This window comes from Amphiprion ocellaris, chromosome 17, assembly GCF_022539595.1.
Source record: "Amphiprion ocellaris isolate individual 3 ecotype Okinawa chromosome 17, ASM2253959v1, whole genome shotgun sequence".
Taxonomy (NCBI): domain Eukaryota; kingdom Metazoa; phylum Chordata; class Actinopteri; family Pomacentridae; genus Amphiprion; species Amphiprion ocellaris.
This window is the reverse complement of record NC_072782.1, coordinates 30,876,296-30,897,523: the sequence shown is the minus strand read 5'-3', so window position 1 is coordinate 30,897,523 and position 21,228 is coordinate 30,876,296. Positions and strand designations below refer to the sequence as shown.

At 39.6% G+C, this 21,228-nt stretch overlaps 1 protein-coding gene across 2 annotated transcripts; it reads right to left on the bottom strand.

Annotated features, from left to right (window-relative positions):
* Nucleotides 1-8,624: 8,624 nt before the first annotated feature.
* spp1 (secreted phosphoprotein 1) lies at nucleotides 8,625-18,108 on the bottom strand. 2 transcript variants are annotated; one of them, XM_023289460.3, is made up of 8 exons: nucleotides 17,953-18,108; nucleotides 13,533-13,604; nucleotides 13,396-13,440; nucleotides 13,237-13,311; nucleotides 11,840-11,896; nucleotides 11,595-11,732; nucleotides 10,991-11,341; nucleotides 8,625-9,877 (listed from the first exon to the last, which is right to left on the bottom strand). In XM_023289460.3, the coding sequence occupies exons 2-8, from the start codon at nucleotides 13,584-13,586 to the stop codon at nucleotides 9,455-9,457; spliced, it is 1,143 nt and encodes a 380-aa protein (XP_023145228.1). In that variant the 5' UTR covers nucleotides 13,587-13,604; nucleotides 17,953-18,108; the 3' UTR covers nucleotides 8,625-9,454. The 2 variants fall into 2 exon arrangements, with proteins under 2 accessions (XP_023145228.1, XP_023145229.1); XM_023289461.3 differs by having other exon boundaries at nucleotides 10,997-11,341.
* Nucleotides 18,109-21,228: the final 3,120 nt, after the last annotated feature.

The window sequence follows — 21,228 nt, the reverse complement described above, 5'->3', positions numbered from 1 at the left end:
TAAAATGCTTAGTTTGTTGGCTGTTTTGATTTATATCTCATATCATGTTAAAGGTGCTCATGAGTAGCTTACTAAATATGTAAATGTATTTTTTCCCCCTTTAATTTCCCTTATCTTAACTCTGTTGTAAATCTGGTTCTCTAACAGTACCAGTGTCTCCTTACGGATTATGTAACTGTTTTTGTTTGTGGCTTCCCTCCATCACAGACAGCAACAATCGGAAATGGAGCTTCTGCAAACCGCCCTCGTCATCACCCTCCTTACAATAACGTCTGCTAAGCCGGTGAGCAAACCACAATAACACTGCAGACTTTCCTCGTCTTCCTCCCTCAGTGCTCCTTATCTCCATCTGTTTTATTACTGTTGTGTTTGAGGTGATGCAAAATAACACACTGCATTCACTCAAATACTGTTCTTACCTGCCGTTTTGACGTACTTGTTCTTACATGTTGTACCACTTTATACAGAGAAGTTATGCACTTATATCCGCTATGTTTATTCAACATTTTGATTTTGCAAGACTTTATACTACAAACAAGCTCAGAAATGAGTTGGTGCATGTGACAAGCTACCAGAAAAAAGTGTTTACTTGTTGTGCATTGTCATACATATCAATTATTAGGAATTTCTATCTTTAGTAGTTCCTGAGATAGTGTCTTTGAAACAGTGTCAGATTGCAAAAAGTGTGAAAATGTATTGAAAGTGGGTCAATGTTATATTTCTGTATTAAACTGATCTGGGAAACTATTGGATATATCAAGCTAAACTTTCTGGAATATCTTTATAAATACCCAAATGTAATGCTATTAAAACTCTGGGAAATCCAAGATGGCCAAGAAGAAATGGTTCTAAAAAAATGTATTGTATTAGATGGAATGAGGACAGTAGTGTGCATGTGAAGAGAAATGAAATGTGTCCTAAAAGTGAACTAGAAATTAACGGAATCTATATGGAAGTCCACAAGGAAGTATAATCCTGACTTTATCATGAAGTCACCACTTGACTCCCCCAAGTGTATTTTTTTGTACACTGTTTTGTAAAAACAAAGTTTAAGCGTTGGCATAAGTTGGACAACGTACACTGACACCAGCGCCTCATAGAAAAGGCCAGTCTCAGCTAGAATTGGGCTCTAGTTGACAGAATATGAAGGAAATTAACATCTTTTGGGAACTAGTGCAAGCATTAGCAACTGATGCTAATGACCTAGAAGCTTCCACTCGACTTGGAAAATGTTGGGTTCATCCAAATGTTGACTGAGTGAATTAACAAGTTGACAATTGTCGACGAATATCTTGTATCAGCATTTGTAGGGTTTTCTATTATACTACGTATTTACTGTTCTTTTGAGTAGAAATTTGTCAAATCTTAGACTAAAGGCAACAAAATTTTTAAATTCAATGCCGTTGTTAAAATTCTGTATTTCTTGCACCAACAGTATGGTCACTACATCCTTTTAAAAGCTTGTGGTTGCAAATTTAAAGAATTTACCAACTATTTTCTGACTCTCTTTGACATCATGCACTGCAGAGTCATCTAATTTAAATAAAATTTGGGAAATGATGCTTTACTTGACAGTTTCTGAATTTCCATCTCTTCGCGTTCTACAGATGCGTTATCGTGACCATCATGACGCCGACATCGCCGACAAAGACTGGACTCAAGGGCTCCAGGACCAGAACTACTGGTGGCTTTACCAGCTCAGGGGGTACAACCGCCACGACGACTCCAGCGAATCCTCAGAAACCGAGTCGTCTGAGTCCTCTGAGGAGGTTATCATCGAACAGACCACAGAGGCCGAGACCACTGCTGCCGTGACGACCGCCGTTATGGAGGATGGAAGTACAGTCGCCCCTGAACCGGACACGACACCCACAAATGGACCGACCGTGATGGAGACGACTCAACAGCCGGGGACACCGACCATACCTGTCGACATCACATCACCTTGTGCTGGTGGTCAATGTGTCATATATGAGATCCCAACAGAAGATCCCGTCACAGACAACAGAGGAGACAACTGAGCAGCTAACTAACCATATTCCTACTAAGGGGTTGTTGTTTTCCAACCCAGTCTCCACAAAATCCCATTTCTATACAATTAAACTGAATTCTAGTCTACATCTTGAAGGGAATGTCACTTTGTTTTGATATGAATGTAATTTGTGACCTGGGATATGGTGGGAGGAGATCAGGAAGGGAGGATGGAGGCATAAACTAGCAATTGAACTTTCACCTAGAAGACCAGAGTTTGTGTCCAATGATGTACGAGAGACCATCAGAAATAAAATTACTTTCCTGGTTGGGTTTGGGGACCAAAACTAGGTGGTTATGAAAAGATAACACTCTGTTGGACAGTTTTATGAGTTAGAATCTAGGTTATGGTTGGACACCAAAATGACTTGGTCACGGCTTGGAAAAATGTCAGCAACAGTGAAGCAGTAAAGTAAATCTCAAAGATATGTTGATTAGAAATGTATGTAATCAATCAGAAAATAGCTGAGACTGTTGTTTAGTTGTACAGAAATGTAATTTAATGGAGACTGGGATGTATTTTTGGGGCATTGCGTGTATATTTACGAGAGTTAAAGTTCAGCGGGTCAATTGTGGGCTGGCTTTTTCCACATTAAAAAAAACTAATTCTTGATTATTTCTCTAATGTGCATCTTTTTTTGCTTTTTTTTTATCAATGCAAGAAACCATTTGATGAGCCTGTACAGAGCCTTGCTTTCTCATTTTTACTGTTGTATTAGTTCACAGTAGGTCTTTGTTAGCTTTAGTGTGATCTATCGGACTAGAGAACTTTTTTTTTAACTTGATTATTTTCATACAGAGTCAAACTTCACACTATGAAACAAATCAGACAAAGAGATGTAAGTCTTTAGGCAGAACAACCTCAGAGATCCACTTGAAAATAATATTGATGCCACTTGAAATGAAATTCTAGGAAGACTAACCAACAGTAGGGAACTGCAGTAATGATGTACAGTGTAGACGGGGTTAAAATATCTGACCAGGTCCCATAATGTGAAAATAGCCATTGTTGCTTTAGAGAATGGGGTTTATTGATGCCTGCTGGTACTTTGGGAGTTAGATTATGTAATTTATATACACAACATAACATGCGTTACTATGAAAATGTTAAATTACATTAACTAAGCATACATTAGGATATATTACTGATAGTATTCTGTTGTGTGTTTTTTTTTAACATGGCATGTTGACCTGTGGTGTTTCAGCTGTCAAACGATGCTACAAACCACTTTTACAAATATATGTTGGGATAACATTGACAAATCTGTGTCTTATTTGCGTGTTCATTTGAGCATACTTTAACTTTTTTTGTTCATTGTTGGAAATTCACCAAATATCTGCAAAAATTCTGTCTACTTAAGGATTATCTTCAGTTCAATGCCTCATTTAAACATTTATCTCACCATTAAATGTGTAAACCAGCAATGGTTGCTGTATCTATATGTTGTACTGTAATTGTTCAAAAGCAAACTCCTTGTGTGTCAGGAATCCACAGTATGTAACCCACAGCAGAGTGTTTACACGCTGTGGACTGTGGGTGCGTCCTGTTTGTCTTCGAACATCTCGTCTGTTGTCTGTACATGCTGACGAAGACTGAGGTCTTGCCGCAGTGGGGCTGGTTTAATTACGGGTTATGAATTTATCTTTCGCTTAATTAAACACGGCGCAGACAGCCAAAAAAAAAACAATACCTTCATGTTGTTGGTATAAACTGTGTTGTACTTCAGTCTGTTAAATGGATCTGCCCCGCATGATTAGATGTGATGTATATAATGAAAAATAAACCATTTAAAATACACTAAAACTGTCTTATTAGTAAAGTCATTTACACCCAATTAGAGTTTGACGATCATCTTGACACATTTTAGTATGAATTTATTAACATTTTGTGGCTTATTTTAGCACCACATGGAGTCTAAATCCAGTTGTTTGGAAACTAAAGGACCGAGGACATTCAGAGTCCAAATAAATAAATATATAAATATATATAATATAAATCATATAAACCCAAATAATATATATATAAAAAACTGAATAAATTACAGTCTTTAGTTCTCACATGTTTCCTCCTTTCAGTATAATGAGAGGGTTCCATTATGTTCCACTAAGTTTAGTGTGTTTTTGACACATGCTTTAAGATTAAAAGGGTAGTTTTACTGCCCCCTAGTGGTATTGAGTCATTGGGTCCAGGTTTTACAATATGCATATGTGAGATTTCAAGCTGGTTTTCCTTAAAAATGTAGTTACAGCAATGCTAGCTGTTCATTTGAGAGGAATCAAGTGATTCAAGTACATCAAATTTAAACCAGAGGCTTTAATATGATTTGAATTCGGATAAAGTGAAATGGATTGCTTCAGTTGGTAGCATGCAACTGAATGAAGTTGGTCCAACTATTCCCTTTTTGTTAATGTAAGGCACAAGGAATTACTGAATGGTCTGATGAAAATGAATCATATACTATGGTATGGCCTTCCACTGGAGATTTTTGATGTATCTATTACTATACAGCTGCTGCAATGCCTGAATTTCTCCCATAGAGGTCAATAACGTATCATGGTAGCTGCAGACACCAAAAACCCTTAGAGATATTCCAATGCCTTATCCCCATCTAGTGCGAAAAGTCATTTATTACAATCAATGTAGATTTCAAACAGGGTTTTGGTAGCAGTTCTTATGGGACAACTAAATTAAGCCTACTAATGGATGTCATTTCAAAATAATAATTAGCATCAATACCCGCTATGTGAAGTAGTATGAGGAGGGACGTTCACTTACTTGTGGCTGTTCATGGGTTGGACTTCTTCTTAAAAAGGGCTTTAAGAGTTTGTGTGTAACCCTTTCCAGTTTAAACTTTATAGTGTTTTACATGGAGGAAGCACTCTCCATAAAGAGATGGTTTTTCAAGTTTGGTGTTGAAGATCTTGCCTGGACTTCACCTCAGCTTTGGGAAAACTGGAACATACATATATTCCAACATCAGTACTACATCTCACTAATGCTCCTGAATCTGTGCTGCCAGGTCTTGTGGAAAACCTTCGTGGAAAATGACAGACTGTTATAGCAGCAGATTAATGCCTATGGTTCTGGAATAACACGTTAAATTATCACCTATGCAATGAGACAGAAGCAAAGAAAAAAAGATCAATAATATTTTTCTTGTGGTGTGCAAATGTGAGACAGAAAATACACCTGCTAACCTGTGAGAATAATAAAGGCTGTGAAATCTACTGTAAATCATTAAATTACACTTTTTTAGACCAAGAAACATGGACCAAGCCTCAGTGGCTTTCAAATTAGAGACTACCTGCCCCTGAAGGCAGCACGAGAAACTGTGGTGGGTCCATTAAAGTCTTAAATGCTGTTTTTCTTTTCCTTCTCCTGACAGTTTGACCTCTGATTTATTAATCTGTTCTTCATATCCCAGTGACTGTGGCTCATGGATAACTGCAGTCATCACAATTATCCTGTTATCGTCCCATTATTACGTTAGTCCTCTGTGTAAGGGTTGAGTTTAGGCGTATTTCCACTGGTGGATGAGCTGTCGGCAGCCTCCCTGAAGGTCTGGAATGATGGCAGGGTGAAGAAGAGGGCAGCAGGGATGGGTGTCAACAGGACCAGGACGTCCTTCAACACACAAAAATCTTTCAAAAACAAAGACTACAGGTCTGAGAGGAGCAACAAGACTGGAACTGCTCTGCTTTCTCCCCCATCTAGAGATGGTTTATACTCCATAACAGGCCAAGACTTAACAAAGAGCTGCTTAAAATCTGTTCTAGAACATTTTTGCTAATCTTTATTTTACAGTTTTAACCACAGACTATAAGTAAAAGATGGACAAAGTGACGTCACACAGTTTGTCGACTGCCATTTTAAGGCCTTCCATTTGGATTCTGGATATTGTGATCGTCTTTTTTAAAGCCTTATTTTCTCTAAATGTAAGAATAATTTATAAGATTGACATCATACTATGTTGAAAAAGTCTCAAAACTAACCAGTCAGATCATAAACTCTTTAGGAAAATGATCGCTGAAGGAGCAGATCAAAGGAAAAGTTGCATCATTTTCTCATTGACTTCCTGTTGGATTTCTTTTTGCAACCTGAAGAGTCGCCCCCTGCTGGCTGTTAGAAAAGATGCAGATTTGAGGCACTGTCTGGATTCGGTCTTTTACATTTTCTGTTTACTGCTTTTAGCACAGCCACGCCTTTCACCACAAATTCTGCTTGTGTATGCGACGAATAAATGGGTCTCACACTCATTTGGGCAAAGAAGAAAAAACATCACCCAGTTAAAAATGTTACATACAGATTACAGTTGCAAAGAAGGCCTACAGTAGTCTTATTTACGCTCATACATTCAATAAAATCTGTCTAAAAGCCACTATATCAGACCCTCTGAACAGCTACAAACATTTGCAAGTCACAGGAAATATAGCGAACAGCCACAACATCAGAACCACTGACACTGGTGGTGTGAATTTGATTGATCTTCTTGTCGGTGGTTTGATATATTAGGCAGCAACTGAAAAGTCACATCTTGAAATTGGTGTGTGGGACGCAGGAAAACTGAGCAACATAAGAATCTGAGCGCTTTTGACAAAGAGCAATGACTAGATGAAAGGGTCGAAGCATCTCTAAAACTGCCGGTCTTTGTGGGGAGTTAAAGGAAAGACGTCCAGTAAAACCAGCGGCAGGCTCATGGATGTTCATTGTATTGTAGCAAGATGATGTTTCCTTCGCCTCTTAGTGGTTTAACTGTCATGGCCGACTGGTGTAAATATAATGTTCAAGTGTCACATACTCAAACCAAACTGTGGCCTAAAATAAAACACACAATCAGATGTCTGTCTTTTACTGCTGTACTGTATTTCTTGAAATCCCTTGACGAACCGTTTCTTAGATTGGAAGCTCAAGTTGTGACAAGAGTGGCATCAGTCTCAACACATTTTATATCCGTCTCGTCTTTCCACCTGAGGGGCTTCTGCTCTGCAGCAGTCTGGGGGCGCTGACGGTACGAAGCCTGTAATCAGTCTGGATTTATGTGTCTATACTGCGCTCGACAGAAGAGAAGACATAAATAAATGGGGAGGCGAAGTCTAGACAAAAACTAGGTACGACTAAACACCATTGTGTTACTGCTTGTGTTAAATATTTCTGTTTATAAATGGAACAGGCAGGGACACTGTGCACCAGACATACATACACAGTGTAGGTTTGGACCTAAAATATAAAGATTAGTTGATACTAATGAATTGCTTTCAGTATTAAAAGCATAATCAAACACCTTTTTAATGTGTAATGATATAATATATGGTGTAAATGTACACTCTGCAGCAGAATTTTCCACAAATATACCTTTAAACAACATGTTCATGGAGTTAAAGTTGGATTTAGAGATGAAAGGAGTTTATTGAGGAGTTGTTAAATGGTTTATTTGATGGGGTTTTTACAGATATGTTTGGGGATTGAATGTATAGTGAAGTACATGCGAGAAAGGAACAGGAGAGGGTTGAGGTCAGTATAAACGACGACTAGATCAACATATTCTTCAAAGTGCTGAAGTGCAGATAGCAGCGTCAGTGTTTCTTTTCAGTTGTGGAATAGTTGATATGATGTTAAACTCATGAAAAGGAACAAACTGGATAATCTTTCAAGTCAACTTTCGGATGAAGCATAGTAGTAAGAGGATGCACAACAGAAGAGAAGTTTCAACATAAACTCCTGAAGTGTCCCATCACCAGAAACTGGCACAGTGCACATCTAGTAGTGGGGACAGGATGCTCAAGGATGGAGGCTATTTTTGCCTCATCAGGCCACATCTGACCCTGATTTGCCTGTCAGGGGCTGTAATAACTGGAAACAATGTGAAATAGCAATGTTTTGTGCATTTTTTTTTTCTGTTAGAGAGAATGCATCTATACTTTATATACAGTCTATGCAATACAGTGAGTATTATTCTTTTCATTTATGATCTCATTTTGGAAAATGATTGTATTCCCTGAGAGAATTACTTGAAATACTGGCTGGCTGAGGTTCAAGAACAAACCTCAATTGTTTACAGTGTCTACTTTAGTCTACTTTAATTCATTTTAAGCAATTCCAGAGGTGTTATAAGGGAAAGAGTCACCAGTTGCCTGAGTAGAATCCTGTTGGAGGGTTATGTAACATCATAGATGGTGGTTCTATGGCACATGTCCCATCATTCCCCCCAAAAAATCCAACAATCTGCTTTATGACAGCTGAACTCAGAAACAACCAGCCAATCACGTTGTTGTACAAAAACCCATGTGTATGTGTTGTAGAAGTATAAATGAGGGAATAATTGCTTTTTAAGCCTTATTTTGGCAAATTCACCAAACTTTGTAAGTGGTTTTTGCCAGATTAATACTTTACATGCAGTTTTTATGTCCTAGTGACCACTTAAATTGCAGCTATGGTTCTCTGTCCATTCATTTAGATAGGAGTCTGGTCCTATCAGGCCAACACAACTGCAAGTAGTGAGATTTATCATTGTTTAATGACTCTCCTGTGCCTTTCTTACTGTATTTAGACGTCTTCTCGGATTAATCGTTGTGTCAGAAACAACCAGAATCTCTTTTTATGAAAAAGAACTTTATTAATATTTTAGAAATGGTACAATATGATACATTACAGTAAACAACATGGGACAAACAACATGTAGTGTAGGTAGGAACTGTGCAAATAAAACAGGACTGTGTTGTATGTATGTGTGTGCTGCATCTACACCCGATTGAACCCTGTACCGGATGGTTCTGAGTTTTCCTTTTATCCACACCAGCAGACTTTAATGTTAGCGAGCGAGTAAGCTAAGCCACACTGGCAGCAAGTGTGTGGCTTCATGTCAAGTTTAAATTGTATTATGCTCAAAATGATTACAAGTATTTAAAAAAAACTCTGCATTTCTCTGTCTTTATTTACTAAGCACAAAAAAACATTGTAGGTTTGCAGTTATTATTAATGGTTGCATGCATTGTTGTGCTAGTGTAGATATCAGGAGTCAACTTTGTGGTTGTTTTCCAGTTTTGACCTTGTGCCCTGCAGTAACGGAGGGGAGGTCAGGAGGTCAGGAACCTTTTGTTACAGGTAGCAGTCGTCGTTTTCTACATCCTATAAAGTTACATCAACCTCATTTTCCCCTGCGGGATCAAACATGGGCTTCACCAGGACTACTAGACCACAGGATGAAGGAGTTATCGGTTTATTAAATAACACCCAGAGGAAAACATTTCTGCTTCATGAGAGATGCACAAACGATCCCGGAGATGTTGGCTGAACACATTAGAATCAATGAAACTTTGTCGTCCGTGTTTGACCCTGCAGTGGAATAAAGTTAAGGTTGGGGGGTCTTTGCACCTGGATGCAGCTCTTTATGTGACACAACTCCACTTCCTGGGTGGGCGGGGTTTATTTGGCGGTGATGACGGCGGGCACGTCGGTGGTGACGTCGGTTCCCGCCGCCGCCTCCTCGTCCGAGTCGCTCTCGGCGCTGTCGCTCTCGTCCGAGTCGCTGTCGGCGGCTCCGGGCGTGGCCGTGGCCTCCTCGCTGCTCTGGCTCTCCTCGTCCTCGGACTCCTGGCTGGTGCTGTTGCTGTCGCTGGCCGTGCTGGCGCTCTCCTCCTCTTCCTCCTCCTCTTCCTCTGGGGTGCTGCTGCTCTCGCTCTCGCTGGTGGTGGACTCGCTGGTGCTGGCGCTCTCCTCCTCCTCCGGCAGGGCGGCCTGGCGGGGGCTGATGTCCTGAGATGTGCCGGAGGAGGTGTCCAGGCCCTGGCTCTCCACCTCGGGGGTGCTGGTATCTTCTTCCAGGAGGTCAGAGTGGACCTGAAGAGCCTGGAGGTCACAGGAGAGAGAAGATTAGTTCATTTTGTTTGTCCGTTGGTCCACAGTGCATACAAAGCTGCAGTGATCGGTGGAGCGTGTTTGTCTACACTTGTGTTTACATCTTTTAAACATTTGTCTCGGCCTCTTCATCAGAGGCAGTAAAGTCTGACAGCGCGTCAACGTCATGAAGTCCTGGTGAAGCACCTCAGGGGCCTCAAGCATTAGCTTAGCCTCTACAGGCAGTTAGGAAGGAAAAAGGCACTTTAAGGCCCTGACAACTGATGCTCTTTGGTTGCGCAAGAGTAACTACAAAAATAAGGTCCAAGATGCTTTTGCTTAAGTTTTAATCCCTAATAATACCAGATATGATTCATATTTACTCTACGTTTCGATATGCATTGGTGTGTTTGAATCCCAGCATGATAAATATGTAAATCAATGCAGAGGTATGGTTTCTTTTTCAATTGTCGCACCATTTAATATAGAACAAATGCTGAAAAAGATGCAGTTGAAACAGTGGAAATCCTTCAATTATTGTATTTGTCTGTATGGTGGTAGCAGCTTAAGCTGCAGTTCTAATAGAAAAATGCATTTGCACCTATAGCTAAAGCACTGAAAGACTTTAAAGTGGCATTTTGAACAGAATTAGTGAAAGAAGTTGAGGCAACAATTAAATCAGACAAGGTGAAAGCACAGTTTAAGTGAAAGTACTGAGAAAAGTTGGAGAGTCAGCTGAAGTGTTTGTAATGAAAGGAGAAGAAGTGACAGCGTTATCAGCTGAAGCGTAATAGCAGGTAGCTGAAGCGGTATGTTGAAGAATAAGTCCTGAAAGGAGCTGCTGAAAAGGCAGAAAGTTTCATTTTAATGGAGGAGTCATGCAGTTAAAAGTCTTTTTACTATCTTAGTATGTACAGAATGTTGTAGAACGAAACAAGGCAGGCAACAAACATTGCAGATTAGCTGTGTTTTTAAACAGCACCTCTGGTTCACCATATCTAAAATATGACCCACATGTGTCCATGCTTGAGTAAACACAACCAGGAAGCAACAGTTTACTGTATTTGCATCCTTCAGCATCTTAACACCTGACTGGGTTTCTTAGGACTATCAGCCATAACTGACCTGTACCTTGTACACCTTGAGAGACTTCTCCACCTCGTTGCCGTCGGTCATGTCGTAGGCCGTCTTCTTTCCTGTGCCGACGAACTCGTAGGACTTGTATGGGACGGGGAGCTTGTGGTAGGATTTGTCCTCCACGTAGACGATGGACTTGTAGTCGCTGGGGTAGCCTCCCAGGTTGTCTCCTCGGGCCGGGTCGGTGACGATGGTGGGCTCGAGGGGCTCGGCGGTGGTTTCTGGCAGGGGCTCGTCGGTCACGATGACGGGGATGATGGTGGCGGGAGCAACGGTGGAGGATTCGCCCGACTCTGAGCTGTTGCTGGATTCCTCATCCTCCTCTTCCTCCTCGGTTTCCTGGAGACACAGAAGGTCGAATGGGCGATGAGTAAAAATGACATTTGTCATGTGTGCTACTGTTATTTCTAGCAATCCTATTGGTTTGCAATGCATTAAACAACTATTTACTCAATTTTGATTGGCACAAAGATCAAAACTACAAGCTTTACACTATTAGCTTATGTTTAACCCTAAACAAGTCTAAGAAAAATGCAGTATTATTCTCCAAAGCAACTGAAAAGTCACTTGAAGCAGATATATTTGTACTCACGCTCTCCTCTGTTTCATCATCATCGTCATCATCATCGTTGTCTTCGCTGGTCTTGCTGCTGACTGAAGCTGTATCTGAGGTGGAAGCTGTATCTGTGCTGTCAGAGCTGACCTCAGTTGGAGCTTCCTCAGCTGCCGCCTGCTCCGAAAATCATTAGAAGTTGTAAAACTTTCACCCGTCTGTTTAACACGATTAACAGTCCTGATTAATTATAAATAATGTGATTCTAACTGCTGATCTCTCACCTCGTCCTCGTCCGAACTCTCTGCGCTCTCATCTGATCCGGCTGCTGCTGCAACCTTCTGCAACATCAGAGATGCCATAAATTAGATTAATCCTCTTTTTACACTTCGCTGCTTCTTTTATTGCTTTTTTATTCAAGCCTTGAGAAAATCCCAGTCAGAGGAGATTATTTAATGTTGGGATCTCTGCTTTTTTGCTGAATTCTAGCCAGAAAAAAGAAATGTATTGAAGTTTTTCTTGGTTTTTAATAAAGAAAATTGTTGTGTAATTATGAAAATGAGGTCTGACTCATTAAATGGCTTGTAGCTAACTGTTGGGTGACTTTGCTAATTGCACAAAGCAACAATTTCCACAGCAATAAAGAGACTCTGCTGACGTACATTCCACTTATCAAAACTAACTGTCATAATCATTTCTTTAAACATTTATTTACAGCTTTTAGAGCAGCAGAGAAGTAACTTTGTGCGACTATTTCCACAAGTAAGCTGTGCTGTAATGGCCAGAAGAAATAATCAGAGCTTCCTGACTCCATGTTGTTCCTTTGGTTTGTATCCTGTCACCTCCAAACACCAGTTAGGCAACAAAATACAGAAATTTCACTTGTACTTTTGCCGATTTCCAGTTATCAACCAGTACAAGCTGCCACAGGTTTGCTGCTCTACAAATCCAACCTCTTTGGTTACTAATAACAAACCAGTTAAGACTTTTACAAGCAAAATATGAGTTGCTTATAAAATACGATGATTTTTTCTCAGAAATTCTACTCTCATATGATGCTGAGTCACTTTTGATTGAAGAATGAAGGTCCAGCTTCTCAAATGTGAACATTTTTAAACTTTTGTTTTAATTCTATATATTAATTTGAATCAGTCCAAGGTTTGGATTGTTGGCCATCAAAACAACCTTCATGAATTTGTCACTTCTTTTGAGTAATTGTGATTAGCAGTAATTATTAGAACTAGATTAGAACAGTATGTTTGAAACTGAACTCAACCAGCTACAACAGTGAAACCACTACCTCAAGAAATATGATCTAATTCTAAAAAATGAATGGTGTAACAATCACAGGAGGCACTTTTCTGCACCAAGTACTTTTGACACTTGAACTACATTTGCCTGGTTATACTTGTGTACTTTTACTTCAGTAACATCAGAATGCAGGACTTTTACAGAATGTATAAAGACACAATATCAGAAACTCTTTCAGAACACTAAATTTCAAGTACAGTTCATCTCAGGTTGAATTTTTCAGAAACAACATCTGGATGAATAGTTTGTAAAAATAAGTGGCTAACATTGCAGACAAGAAGAGAACCAGATGAGAGACATTACTACCATTAGAAAATGAAGAAGATGCAAGGCGAAAACATTAAATTGATAAATCAAAATAGCTTTTTACCTGTACATCTGCTACACGAGGCTGAGGAGCCACCAGAGCCTGTTTCCTGAGAGCCGGAGGTGCTGGTCGCCTCACCTGTGGACAAAACAAACATTATAGAAGTCTCTCTCTGTTACCGCTACCAACCTTCAACCCCTGAACATCCCTCCAGATACTCACCACTTCTTCAGAGCTCTCTGAACTGCTGTCAGAGACTTTTCTCGCCTGAAAACATACAAAAACACACAAGCAAAATGAGAAAAATGTACTCAAAACCAATGCAAACACGGAGTGAAAGTCGAACCAAAATGACTCACCGGCCGGCAGAGAACTGTGGCGAAGAGCAGAACAAAAACAACGGCCACTTTCATTGTGTCACAGTTTGGTGCCTGGACGGGAGACAAAACCAGAAGCATGCAGGTTGAAGTCGCACAATAAGACATCGCAGCGCAACACAATAAAACAGTGGGACATAATCGTGACACGCAGGGCTCTCCTGGCGCCAAAACGCTCGTTCGAAGGCCATAACTTCACAGGAAACACAATGACATGTCAAACTCCGTCAATCAGCAGCCGGATTCCTTCCTAAATATGGAAGCCGCTCGGTCACATGACTGCTAGCTGGCCTCAGTATGTCACAGGAAGTCATTAAGGCCTCAATTACAGGCCCCGAGGAGCACTTATGTGCCTTCTGACGACTCAGCTTCGATACAGTAAAACATTTTGTCTGTCATCACACTGGGATAATCACATCGTTCTGGAATGTGGTTTCGTAAAGTATGAGTCGGGAGGTTTCTGGTCGATTCTGCTGCAAAAGATGTGAGAAAATGACAGGTGTGATTCAGAAAGAGGTGGAATTAGTTTGTGGCTGTTTGGCTGAAACCGGCATCGTTCAGAGATACTACAGTCTGAGTGAAGTTTGTTTGCATCAGTTGGATGTAAGGATTTCTAAGGACATATGAATCTACATTCACAAGGCCTCATAAAGTTGAAGTCTTTATTATGTCTTTTTTTTTCTTCAATGCGTCGATTGTATCCAGCTGCTGTAACATGTAAATTTCAATTGTTAGGAATCATTTAAGTTCATGTTCGCTTAGCTTAGCATAGCTTCTCTTAGCTTAACCCTTTGATGCAAAACATGGGTCAAAAGTGACCCAAATTTGATGGAAAATGAGAATCTCCTGAACCATGTTGTGCATCAAAGGGTTAAGATTACCTGTTCTACTACACCAATCTTTGCAAGCTCAGTGCACCATTTTTTTTAGTCTTCAGATTATTTTTTCAGACAGAAATCAGAAGAAATCGTCTCAAATTCTGCACCATGTTCCAGGATTTTTCCACAAACAAGTTCCAATGTATTAGAATTGCAAAAAGGTAGCCAGACATTATGCTACATTATGCTAGAGATCCTTATCTCTAATCTCATCAACAATGTGTTGGCACATCGCTTTGTCACACTTTATAACATACTTCTTTAAAATTGGGTCTTAATTATATACTTTTAGATTTCATAACAAGTTCAAATAATTGTCTAAAAAAGTTGAACATTGTAGTTTTTACTGCAAAATATCCAAAAAGGAGTAAACTGTGCAGTTGTTGGGGACTATTTTTGCTGCGGATTAATACACATTTTAAACTCTAGTGAACATCACAAGCTAGTAAATGTGGAATTGATCCAAATTAAACTATAGTTTGAGTGGCTTCCCATTTGTGAAAACCTTTAACTTATCTTTAAAACTGGGTCATAATTACATAGTTTTGTTTTTCATAAAAAAAGTCCAAATCAGTGTCTGAAAAAGCTGGACATTGTAGTTTTTGCTGCAAAACATCCAAAAAGGAGTAAATTGTGCATTTGTTGGGGACTATTTTCACTAGTGAGAATTGCAGGCTAGTAAATGTAGAACTGATCCAGTTTGAACTACAGTTCATGTGGCTGATTTTGATTTGTTTATGAGATTGATTGACATCAGCAAAACTAGATTATACTTTTTACTTCTATCTCTTCACTGCAGGCCTCATACGTTGTTAGCAGAGGCTTTAAACATATATTTCTTGTTTTCTTTCCCCCCTCTGCTTTACTTTTTTGTGCTCTGTGGGCGGATCAGTCTGAGTGGCTGCTTCTGTCTTTAATGACGGACTCTTCCTATACTGTGTAATTCACAGGGTTATAACTGGAAAGCCACAGCGCAGCTAAAACATGACAGACGCCCAGATGACTGTATACGGGTGTATTTTCATACGTTTATCTTCGTGTTCGTCCTTGAGAGTTTTAATTCCTGTCCTGTCTTTATCTCTGTGGGGCTGTTTGAGAATTAAGTTCTCGTTTTTAGTGTTAAAACAGCCTCACAATTACAGCAACAGGAAGTGTAGCTGTGCATGTGTGTGTTCTGGTGTTTGTGAGGCCTTCGTTTGAGACCTTGAGGACATTTTAGTTTTTTATGTTTGAGGTTTAAGAGTTGGTTTTAGGGTTAACGTTTGAGGTTTGCTATGCTGCTGTAGTGGTTGAAGGGAAATCTGCTTATTCGCTTTCTTGCAAAGACTAAACAGGAAGTTTGATACCACGCCCTTATTTGTATGCTAAATCTGAAAGCTAGCAGGAGGTTAGCTTAGCTTAGCATAAAGAGTGGAAACAGGACAAAACATGTCAACAAACATCTCTAAAGCTCAATATTTAACAAGTTACATCTAATTTGTTTATGCAAAGAAAAAACAAAGTGCAAAAGCAACACTTTGTGGTTCCATTGGGTGTAATGTACAACGGTATTTCAATGCTGGGAGAGTTTAATTCCTAGATGTTTGTCCTTACTGCGAAGTTGCTGGAAAACGTTTCTTCAAACTTTGCATGTGTACTGAAAAATACTAATTTCTCCTTGTATTGTCCTAAAAACTGTTGAAATTCAGCAATTTTGTTGAACTTCTAGCACCTCAAAAGCTCACTTTGACCATTAAGCACCTTGACAAACACTGGATGTTTTTAAAAATGCTGTTCCCCCCCTAAAAACAAATTATATATAAAGCTTTTTTTTGCACTTTATCTGTCATGCAATACCATCAGATTATCCCCTAATTCATTCTGCAGCAGGAGAAGAAGCCAAAACATACAGTTATCATCATAAAAAACTGTTTTCAATGACAAAAAGTAATGCTAAAGATGGTATGGCCTCCACAGATCTCAACATCATAGAGTTTATTCAAGATAGTGAAGACATGGAGAAAGCCTAATTCCACATAAGATCTCAAAAATGCTGGAATAGCCTATCCTGACATTTATTTGAATTAGTTTTTTTTTTCCATTTAATGCACAAGCTTCTCACAGCATTTGGAAACTTGACTTTTGCCTCCAAGTCTTATAGTTTGGACACATATGAAGACAAAGGTTTGCAGCTAAGTTCACCAGGATGCCTCCAGTTGTGCCAAATCGTCTTTAAATTGTACACCAAGGCCTCTAACTTACAGGTCAAACAGAACATTGTAATCACTCAGCTTGAGTTGTTGCTCAGATGCATTCAAACTGCCTGAAAAGAGCAGAAATCTTTGACAGCTGCAGGTGACAAAGACCTCAAATGTAGTCATATTATATTTGAATTCTGAGCAGCATTCAAATGTGCGTCACTCGGTTTCTTTCATTAGTAGAACAGATGATTGAAATTCAGTCTGAGGCAGAACAGAGAAAAATGTCTGCCTCGAGTTTCACTAATTTGAAAACCCTGCTGGAGCTGACAATAAAAAAAGATTCACTGTGTGTGTTGTTGGTGGTTCGTCAGCGTTTGTCCTGATGTGACACATAATCCAGAGGTTAGTTTCCTGCTGCCCACAGCTTCCTCTTCCTGCCCCTGGTGACACTAATCGGCCAATCAAACGCCCCCATTTTACCTCCGACCAATCATGGGCCGGCCGTAAAGTCCTAAAAAAAGAACTCATAATCAGCTGTAATAAACTGCAGAGAGTTTATAGCGGATAACCAAACCCTTCTGTGGGTTTAATGTGAGTTTTTATTTCTGATAATGTTGCATGAGGACGTCAGAATGAAGCTGCAGTTTGTTAGAAATCTCACTGTCATTGAAGAATCTGCTAAAAAAATAACATTTAGCTCTTGAAAATGCTTTAAAAAGTTGATTTGTTTTGGATTGGAGTTGAAATAATCCCCAAACTAGCAGATTTTTGTCATTTGATTTCAAGTCGAAAGTGTTTTGACAGAGTTTTAAAAGCAAAATCATCAAAATTGTAGATTTCTTGAGACATTTCTGCAGTTAAACATGCTTTTTTTCCCCAACGTTGCAAGAACAAACCCACTAAGAACCTGCTCTACATGGCTAAAAGCAAACATTTAATTCCTAAAAACCTTCAATCTGCTGCTACCTAAAGTCTGTTTTGGAACCTGGCTGCAGAGATTTGGACACAAGAACATGAGTGAGGTGCAGTTTTGATGGATGGGGTTTGTGGTCAGAGCTATGAGCAGGAAAGCCACGATTTTCCTCACCAAAGTGTAAAAAAACAGTCTTTATGGGTATTTTTTTAAAGGAAAGTGGTGCCAAAACAGGAAAAACAGCCCCAGAACGAAGGTGCATTAAGGTTCTTGTGCTTGTTTTTGAGTTTTTCACACTGCAAGTTTCTGAATTAAAGCTTAAAAATGCACATTTATCCAGCAGATTGCACCAACATGAACCTGCCATAAGGGATGCACAAAAACATCATTAAATATACAGTAAATGAAAGATTCAGTGAATTCATTCTGACCTGTTTGCAGTCGGACGAAGCTTCAGGAGTTGAGCAGGAACACACAGACGTGGTTTTTTAGTCTTTTAGTTTATCTCCTGGGTTTCACTGGATGCTGCTCGCTGTTCGGTGATGCTGCTGCTGCTGACAGCTCTGCTCCTGGTTGGCTTATAAACCTTCCAGCCTCCGACGGCAGCCAATGGCACGGCGGCTCGTGATGTCATGAGGTTAACCGCTCCGTGGTCCACCTCCCCTCGCTGTGCTCCCACTCTTCCTGTGGTCGGCGGTGGGCAAAACACACACACACAACAGACACACAATGCAAAGACGAATCCACGGATGAAGACGTGCAGACGTTTACGGCCCAGACAGAAGCATGTGAGGCACTTCTTTTTTCTTTTTGTACATTTTTTCCTCCTTCACACACTCAGACACACTCACCGTGTGTGAAGTTAATTTAAGGACGTGTAGTGACTTGCTCTGGGAAAGAAAATGTAAAAAAAAAACAAAAAACAGCAGCATGTAGCAGTAGGTGGTATGACAGTGATTCAGCTTCTTCACAGACACCAGAGAAAATCATCTCACTGAGGTCTCACTGGATAATTGAGAATTTGTCTGCGACACCAGACTGATTTGTCGTAATCTGTCAAACAAAAGGGGGAGGTTTTTTTTTTTTCTCTCTGTCTGTGTGTATGAATAGCTTTCAGTGCAACAACCAGACCAGACTAAAGAAAGCAGAGAAAATGTGCTCAACTGACAATTAAAAACTGGATTATTTTGACATTCTGACCATTATTTTCTCCTCACAACTGTACTCCTTTCTGCAATAAGTTTAGGTCGTGTAGTTACACCAAAGCTTTCTTTATGGCAATTGCAGACAAATCAAAGTAAAAACATGAACTCTTTACCCCTACAGTCAGAGCATCCAGTGCTATTAGAGGTAAGGATCTCTGCAAATCAAGTGATTAGCAGAGATCCCTGTGATGGAACATTTCTATCCACATGGTCTCTTCCAGGATGACAGGTCCTCCATCCATAGGTCACAATAGGTCAATGGATGCTTCAATGAGTGTAACAATCATGTTAATTACATGTTATGGTCTTTACAGTCACCAGATCTCACCCAAACGGAACAATTCTGGGAGAGTTTCACAAGCACAGGAGCTGAGTTAAGGGGGGACATGGGGTGTCCACAGCCCACACAACTAATAGTGAAGCTCATAAAACAGAACTTATATTCAGTAACTGCTAATTTACTGGCAGGACATATGTGCAGAACCATTTCTCTATAGCTGTTTTTTCCATACAGATGCATTTTAACAACGCAGCCAAGCCCCATTCAATCACATACAACCAAGCAGATATGACCAATCAGAAAACTTTCACACTGATTTAAAGATTTTTCGTATTGTTGTCACTGAAAAGTGTATGGACAGTATAGTCACAGATCTGGTGCAGACAAGGAAGAATCTTGGTTGCCAATGAAATCACAATGTGAGTGACAACCTCTTTAACCGGTGTTCATTTTTGGTCAATATTTGCACACTACTTCTATCACTAAATAGGAAATGTTCATTTTAGATGCATTTTTAATGATTTTTTCGCACAAAGTTACTTTTGTAATGTTGAGTACAATCTTTTTCTATGTCATTTTTGATACCCAATTTTTCCCCTATCTATGGTTGTTGTCTGTTTTTATATGTAAATAAAGAAATAGGTTAAAGTGTGTATAATTTGGATTCAGCTGTAGATTTAAGGGAAGCTCTTACATAGACTCCTGAATAAAACCTACTTTAAAGAGTTCTAGAAACAAGTGGTACAAACTACTGAAGAATCTAATATTAATCCCATTACGTTGATTTCAACTACTTTAGCCTATTTATTAAGGTACCCAAATTCTAATTTTGATGTTAGAGTTTTAATTTTATTGTTATAAGTTAATACATTCACACACGTAAATGATAATAAATAAGGAAAACTGAATCATCCCACCTTGATACCAGAACAAAGTTTGTTGTACTGTGCTGAGATAAAGGTTATGAGTGTTTGTCCTGGACTGGACAACACCAGAGCAACCACTGGTTCTCACTGGAAATATCCTCAACTGAGGGAGCGCTGTGGGTGTGGATGAAGGATTCGAGAGGTCCAGTTGGACATGGAATAATGGGTCTTGGGAGGCCTCCAATGAAACCACAGGGAAAGCTCATGGGGTTCCACATACAATGGATGAGACTGGGTGTAATGAGCCATGGAGGGAGAATACATGGGTTTTCTTCGTGGTGCTGAAAGTTGTGTTTTCGTTACGTTCTCTCATGGGTATTTGCATCTGATGCATTTATGTTAACCTAGCAAACATTCATTTGAACAAGTTGCTTTTTAATGATATAGTTGGTATGGACCAGGTTTGTCCAATAGTTGTTCAGATATTTCAGAATGAACCATTGACTGCTGTAAAAAGGAAAAAGAAAAAGATTCATGAGGTGGTAAGCATTTTTCCTAAAAATATTCTTGATAAACTTCCACTTAATTTGCACTTTTTTGTCGCTAACAGTGTTAATCAACCAGATTGAGGCGGCGTCCACACTAATACGTTTTAGTTTCATGACATACTTTTGGTTCATTTAAGCCTAGCAGTCACACTCCTACAATGTTTTAGGGCTACTGAAACGGAAACCTAGGGTTAGATATTGCTAATTATGGCTTTAACTGATTCTGATTTGACCGTTTTTTAATTTAATACATTTCAAAAAGTCGATTATTTTGGTTTTCATCCTGCAAACTCCACTTTTACAAAGACAGACACATTAACTTTATGTATAATATATGTATAAATGAGCTGGCAGCAGGTGGGCTATATCCAGACAGACAAACATTCTTTGAATACTCGTATACTCATTGAGACGATAGAATCATTAAACCTGATTGACTTTGGTGGTGAAGTTTCTCCCAGATTCAATCTGCAATTACAGTAAAATGTCTGAGTCTGTGTGTGTTGATGTCTGACACACTGACATACTCACTCAGTACTTATGTACATATATCACATATACGTTTGCATAGACGTGCACTGACGCATAAACCACAAATACCAGTTTTCAGATGCATGAACAGCTGCAGAAATTTGAGTACACACATGCTTCTCTCAGTTTTTCCGCCACCATCCTTATTCTTTCGGTTAAAACACACATTCTGAGGCTCTGATGGTACAGACATGTTGAACTCTGACAGTTTGATGAGCTCGGAGGCCTCCGAGTCACAAACGTACAATTAGACGACGGCTCAAGTCAAAGCTTTCGT